General features: G+C 41.2%; 1 protein-coding gene across 1 annotated transcript in view; it reads left to right on the top strand.

The window, feature by feature from the left end:
* The first annotated feature begins 3,214 nt into the window (after positions 1-3,214).
* kitlga (kit ligand a) overlaps positions 3,215-7,762 on the top strand; it is a 29,741-nt gene continuing 25,193 nt past the window's right edge. Inside the window, exon 1 of the mRNA XM_070830877.1 lies at positions 3,215-3,495. Coding sequence (XP_070686978.1) covers positions 3,481-3,495 — 15 coding nt within the window. The 5' untranslated portion in view covers positions 3,215-3,480. The remainder of the gene's footprint in view (positions 3,496-7,762) is intronic.

Here is a 7,762-nt window from a genome sequence, read left to right as displayed (position 1 = left end):
TTTAATATGAAGGCTTGTGCACACCTTAGGGGCCTACATATCACTTGAAACTCAAGAGACTGGCATGGAAGTAACAGTGGCAATGAATTAGCACTTGTGTCAGTACTACTAAAAAACTTTACCGAAATAAATTCCAAAGGTACATTAGTATTAGCTGTAGAATAAACTCCAATATCAAAAGTAGACTGCAGAATGTAGACTGTAACTGTATACTGCCAAATGAATGCTAAGAATTATCTTAAAAACAAAACACTGAATCAAACAACTGCTAGAAAAAGAAGATAGTTAGCGACAAACCCACAGAAAATTGCATCCAATGCTAAAGCTGCACAGAGTTTATTGCATTTTTTAGCTCATTGTTTTTGTTTCACTTGCACATTAATGGTATGATTTGAATACTAGTATATCACATAAACACAAATGCATAATAATGTGTCTGTGTCTGCTGGATGTATAGATCTACAACCTCCCAATAAATCAGTCACGTCAACTTTACAAAATGTGTGTGTTTGGCTGCTTGTTTTATTTTTTTTTGGCCCCTAATGGCCAAATATCAATTAATGCAGTTTTAATGTGGATACACTGGCCAGATTCTCCAGACATTCCTCGGGGGACTTGAATTGTAATTACAGGAAATCCTGTTTTTTGCAAGTCTGCATTACATTCATTGATAAATATCCGTGGAGGCGTAGTATTTTACAGACAGATTTGCAAAAGCACATTATGTAATTATGCCTCTCAGACAGCAGCTGTACGTGAGAGGAGGGCGGGCTGCGTTTCTCAATTTAGGTGGTGGTCATTCACTAAACAACTATGTCTCTAATTGTTAATCCTATTATTTCTCTGCACTCAGTCCAAGTTGTTGTGCAAATTTTGCACCCACACCACAAAAGCTTTTGAAAGCTGTGCAAGAACTCAAAGAATCACCACACACACCTCATTCTTCACTGATAAGTAAGTGGTGACAGAGCCATGCTTAAAGCGCTAACGTGTTAGAGATCTGTAGTTTCTCTGCACTGTCAAATGCTTGTGTTACAAGCTCTATCATTAAAGGCTTTTCCTCAGGCACAGTAAAGAGACTCTGCCTCCAAAAAGCCTTGACAAGGAAATAGACTAGATACCCAACTCATTGAAAAAACCATGATTGACCCAGCTTTTGCTTGTATGGTTATTTATAAAGCCGATCATATTATACGGTACGTGACTCTGTAATTTATCTCATTTTAGTGTAATATTGTATGTAGCAGCAAACAAAAAATCTACAATAGATTCAAGTAGGCCTATATCATTATTTTATCATTTAATGGTTAAGTAGCAGCGTTAAGCCTGTGTAATTGAAAAACAGCCTAAGAATACTGCATCTGTTCCATATCCGATTTAAGGGTCCACTGACGGGGAAAGACCAACATGTCCTCCACGTCTGCGATTAAGTCTCTTAACATATGAATGCAACCTCTGTTTGGTTCAGGTTGGGTACCTGTCTTGTTAGCCACCCACATGTTTGACCCAACCACCCATCTGCTTCCTCTTCTGATTGTGAAACACATCAGTCACAAGGAGCCGCTTGCCAGAAAAATTTCACCTTGGGTTGTGTTAGGCGACAAACAATGAATACCAGCCTAGAAAGGCATTTGTGGTGTTTAGGCAACCAAAACATCTGGTTACGGTTTGATAAACATCAGGTCCATCGTATCCACCTCTTAATCATGAGCATTTTCTATTTAGCATGTATGAAAAGTACTAATAATAAATTGCTGTTGCAAGCTAGATGCATACGTTACGTTATGGGTGAAACAAAAAGCCGTATAATCGGGATAGTCGCTGTAATTTTAATAAAAGAAGAAAGATTGAGCAAGATTTATATTGACACAGTGCATATAGCAAACCCTTTTCACCTGTCACGCAGACAAACCTGAGAAATGTGCTGCTTCATTTCACTACGTGTCAAAGGAAGATGCTTTAATGACGATTCATTCAGGTGTCAACTGCTATTAGCTTAACAGGGATTGGCTTCCTGTTGTAACACCGCACATGGGAATATGATAAAATGGAAATCAGTTCAAGGGCCTGACGTAATAGATTAATGTCACATGCAACAAAAGAATGTTACCATGAGTTAAAAATATCCCACAAATAACCAGAGGGGACACCAACAGGAAACTGAACATAGAGGCTATGGCGTTTAGTGTACAGAGTGTATGAGTATATGATGAACATGTGAATATTGAACATACTTTATTGAGCTATTTGAGTTTACTGAGCTTAAACAACAATAACTTTCAGTGTTGAAATGCCATCATGTATTCAAAAACTCAGATGAAAGAAATTGGCGTGATGTACAAACCGAATGCTACCGGTCATGTCAAATAAGTCGTTTTGACATTTAAATGTCTATTTTTAGTGGTTGGTCACGATGTACTGTTTTTTTTTTTTACTGTTTATTAAGAAAATACCCATGGTTCAATTGATGCTGTGACACACTTTGACTCATTCAGTTACTGAGTGACTCATTCACTACAGTACACACACACACACATTCATACAAAAAGGAAGGGCTACAATTTCACAGTTCAAGGGTTTTTTTTGCATGTTAAAGGATTTGGTGAAAAACTATACCATAATGGTTCATGTGAAATCTCTTCCTGTACAATGTTTCACTTCCATTTGACTGCTCACTTTGCAGTCTAACAATGTATGTGCAGAACGTTGCACTAACGCTTGTCTTTCCACATATATTCTTTTTTTGTGCAAGTTGTGTTAAATTTATCTATGAAGCAAAATATGAAAACGAATATGAGCAAATATGATAACTGGGGTTGATATATATACCTGTACTGTTGAGTGTGTGCCTGCATGTATGTGTATGAGAGACAGTGAGAACAAGAGGCCATATGATGTTAAAAGGAGAAAGAATCTGTATCATTCCACATAATCTGCTTGTATAAAATAGTGTCAACCACAGCCTCAAAATGTTAAAACCTTCATCACAGAAGTAGAAAAAAAAAAAAAAGACAAAAGATAAACTCTATATTGAGCAAACAGCGAGGCGAAGCTCTGAACCTGTTCTGTGTCTGGTGTGTTTGCACTGGCAGTAGTGGTTTTGGAGTGAAACTCTCCATACCGCGGCTCGTCAGAGGGCGGCTCTTTGGCTGCTCTTTACGCATCATTATAAATGCTTAACTCCCTCCCTCTGCGCGCTGTCCAGCTCCGCCGCTGCGAGCCCTCAGTGTTTGGATCTGTGTTGTAGATAGATGGGCGATGCCACACGCCATTAGCCTACAGGTTGCAAAGGTTCAAAGTTTGATCTCACATTTTTTGCGGTTCTTCTTCTTGTTTCGGGGGCTTTTTTCTCCTCTGCTTGGATACTGCTGACTTACGCATTGGATATGTGCACACAGGATGATGACAACCCCTTTCCTCCCCGTAGAAGTAAAATAAAATAGGCTTTCGCACACACTGGATTTACTCCTGTCGTTCCATATGAAGAAGTCAAAAGTAAGTGATTGTCTTACTTTGTTTTTCACTTGGGGGGGAAATTGACAGTTTACATTGAAGTGTGACGCAGAGCAGCGGGACGCGCTCCTGCCACTCACGTAAAGTTCAACTTTGCCAGAAAGCCTTTTAGATTTTGCACGTTTTTTTTTTTTTTTATAAATTGTTCTCAGGTCTTAAATGCAGCTTTACGAGCTGACACAATGTGATTTGTAATATGTAATAATGTATAAATGAACTGGATACAAGTGCCGCCAGATCAAAGCTGCTCGGTAGCGTTTCCTTCTCTGTGCTGTGGCTTCATGTGCGGGCTTCTGCTGGCGGAGAGCTGCTCTCCTCCTTTAATGCAGCGTATTCCAAAATGTTCCACCTGTCCAGAGAGGAGCTTGTCCCACATCCACGTCTTATCTGTTCCGTTGGAAGAGCAGCGCTCCTTATTGCTTCCCGATCAATGAGGATATCAACGGCGCCAGTCTGGCACCTCTTAAGTGGACCGCTTGCCCCTTGGCTCACTGTTTTATTTTTCCTTTGTAGAACTAAGGAGCTGTGTGTGGGATACTGGGCATGTTCAAATAAGGGGGGAAAGATTGAAATGGTAGAAATGCCTGAAAATGGCATGTAACACATCTACACAACTCTAAAAAAAAATGAGCCTGGATAAAAGTGACTTAATAAATGAAGGTAAGTGAAAGTCCCGCACAATGAAATGAGGGAATCTAAAAGTCTATAAAAGTTGGATTGGGGGGGAGGGGGGGTAATGTTCAGAGACTGGCCGTTCGCCCCACATGTTGCAGACTCCGGACTGCCGCCAGTCCTCCCGACCCCCTTGATGCCTGGAGACAGGGAGGACGCACGGGCACTTACGGCGCATACCTCAGCTGTCCAGGCTTTCGTCTCACATGCCAGACTCCTCAGAAGATCTCCTCGCTTTGCCGCTTCCTCTGTGTCACGTTGCAGCTCCCCGGGCTGCTCTGCTGCCTGACGGCCGTCCCTGCCCTGGGGAGCGCCTTGGTCCCACAGCGTGGCCGCACTGCTGTGCCTGTCCTCCTGTCCCCCATTTCCACCATTGAGTCCATCACGGCGCGCCCATAGGGAGCCCAGCGGAACCACTCCCAGAACACAGCGCTGCTCTGAGCTGCTCCTCCGGTCACACGCCACCGTCCTCCCCGCTTCTTTCGTCCCAAGTCCTAACTACAGCGTTTCTCAAGACAGTTAGAGTGAGTCTGATGCTTGGTGCAAAGACTATCCACTAATAATATCACTAGTGCTGGTCAGCAGGCTGTTGATATGGGTAGCTGTGTCACCAAGATCCATATGTCAGAGAGAGAGAGAGAGAGAGAGAGAGAGAGAGAGAGAGAGAGAGAGGATGAAAGGGTCAACGATCAAAGGTCATTGTCCCACAGCAGGTATGAAAGCATTGTTAATATCATTAGCAGCCCAACATCTATGCTTGAAGCTGCTGTTTGGTACATCCTGCTAGGAGAGGACAGAAGGTCAGCGTTAAAAACGGCCAGCATGGATGTTGATGTATTGGAGTTGAGCAGTCTCAGACGCCAGACGCCTGATGTGATAGCAGCGTTCACTCAGGAGCGCCTGATGGGTGATAGTATTTGTGGCACTGATTATCATCATATCAGGCCCATGTTTCTTTCACTGTAGTTATGGATCGTAGGTCAAACACAGCATACAAGCGCAGGCACAAGTGTGTGGCACTGGTTGCTGTGGTGATTGGGGCACCCTGAGGGAACGGAGAAGGGCAGTGGGGATACGCCACTTTCAGACAGTTCATTTAATACAAAAATGCTTCTCAAACTCCTGCTTATATGGTCAAAGCCCAAATTTGTGTGTGTACTCTGTAGAATGTGATAGTTAGAGCAGGTTAGAGAGCAGGCGATGTTTGCTTTCCCCTAGAAATGTCTGGTCTCAGTTAACATAGGAGTCTATGGGCCACCTGCTTGGCACTCCTGTAAATGGGAGGCTCACAGCTCCAAATGTGTAAGTCCGTTTGATTCTCTGTGTGAGGACTGAAAATTGTTGGACTGCTCTCAAATCTAAGTGCCATGTGAACCACTCTACTGTAACTCATGCAATAAACACCCAATATGAAATCTGGAACAATCTTAAATAGCATAAAACCTAAAATGCAATGGCAATTCATGAAAAGTGTGCCAGCTATCAAAATGTCGATTTAGCTCATTAAAGTCGCAAGTCTCATGACCCGTTTAAACCAAACAAGAGTGAGTCTGAGCTTTGTAGTCATTGATTTTTCACAATTTTGTACATTTTTCACCAAATAAAGACGAGGCCAGTCTTTGATGGAAGTCATAATAAACCGTTCCCGAACCCTCAGCATGTTTGGATGTATTTTTGGGCTTTGCACATCAGGCACACTAATAAAAGTTTCTTAGAGTTTGCGCCTGGCTCAAACAGTACGCTCCACACACTAAAACAGGCAGTGAATACATATAAAACCATGTGCTAAAAAGGTGCAATAAAACCACAACGTAACATATAAAACATATAAATAAATAAAAGGTGGTACAGAGAGATAGTCTGATTTTATATGTTTATTTCTTTACACAAACATCCATAAAGACAAAGAGGCAACTTACTGCTTGTCTGCCAAGAAGGACTTAGTCTCTGAATCAAGTAAAAGATAAGGAAATGTTTTACATTTTCACCACCTTTCAAAGATTACACAAATCATTTGTGGGTAAATTAAGCAGGAGATAATCCGGTATAATGTGAGTGCAGGGTATCAATCACTGTGTTAATGAATATATTTCTGTTTGCAGCTGTGGTTTAGTGCTGGTTTCAGTCTGAAACTGATAATTATCATAATTTTCTTTTCAGTCACCACCTGTCCCCCTGGTTCAGGCAGTGCTTCAGGTTATTCATCAGCCCACTTTGCACTGAGAGCTGTCTGCCTGTTAAAAGCTGCAGGCTCTGTAACTGACATTAGAATCTGTGGCCTCTGACTTGGCTGACCCAAAACAACTAAAGGTGTCTTTATAGGACACTCATATCATCTTTTAGCAAAGAAAATCATAGCATTTCTGCATTTAGTAGCTGTCATTTGTATCACTGTGGTATAGTTATACATGAAAAGGTTGATATAGACCACTGCACATGACTGTTTTCTTAATGCTTCATGAAATCCTTCTGGATTTCTGACCATCACTGACCATTCCTGCAATATGTGTGTTCCACTCCTGACTGTTATAATGTAGAGATATTGGTGTCCATCATGTTGTAGATTAAAAAACACTTTTAGCCTAAACTTTCATCCCACTGCTCCCATGAGATTTGTGATGGGACCCCTCTAGTTCGATCTTCCATCTACACCTACAGGCGATCAGCTTAAGGCAACCAACCACTATAGACGCTTTTAAAAATGTCTTTTAAGTGAAAACAGGGCTCTTCCTTTTTTAAACTCAGTCTCACTTTCATTAACTCTGCAATGTGTTTACATTAAGGTGTGTATGAGTGAGTTGTGCGCATAATAATGTGTGTAAACCACACACATCCCCAGGCTGTTTGACTGAACCTTGTGCATATTAGTTTTTTGACTAATTTCTGTTTCAAACTCATGTTACACCCTATATCGAATGAAAAACAAAACATGAAACAAATTAATATTGATATGACAGTATATATATATATATGTGTATGTGTGTGTGTGTGTGTGTGTGTGTGTGTGTGTGTGTGTGTGCATGTGGGAATAATAGTCTTTGAAGTCTCCAAGAGGAAGGCTGGGTATTTTTACATTCGTGCCACTGTTAATCACATTCTGGGCAGAGTTTCTTTTATGCTTTTTTAATGAAGTTGTACAGTAAGTTGTGCTGCGTGCCTGGCTGCATTAACAGACACCTTTCATCTTTTACTTACTGCCGCTGCCAAAGCTCCTGGTGCTTTCCTCAGTCACGTAACCATATGCAGAAAATAGATAGGAGATTTGTCCCAATTTTTATGTTGTTGTAAAATTGGGAAAAAAGAACAAAAGAAAACAAAGGCAATTTTGGCTTTGCTCAAGGATGCACTGATCCAATTATGCCTCAACATAGAGGCTTAGAGCGTAAAATATTACCTTTATATTGAACTGATTACAGTACTATCTTTAGTGTTTGTAATAAATTCTAATTAGGACTCAAATGGCTTAGATCACCTCTAATGAAGGTGATCGCTGAGCGCACAGCAAAACAAGACGAGCACTCTTAGACAAGCTATGGCACACGAGGTGTGTGTATGAGAGTGTGTGCGTGCGTGCAAG

The sequence above is a fragment of the Pempheris klunzingeri genome, chromosome 5, assembly GCF_042242105.1.
Source record: "Pempheris klunzingeri isolate RE-2024b chromosome 5, fPemKlu1.hap1, whole genome shotgun sequence".
Lineage (NCBI taxonomy): Eukaryota > Metazoa > Chordata > Actinopteri > Acropomatiformes > Pempheridae > Pempheris > Pempheris klunzingeri.
The sequence above is the reverse complement of the archived record's forward strand: the minus strand, read 5'-3'. Positions and strand labels throughout refer to the sequence as shown.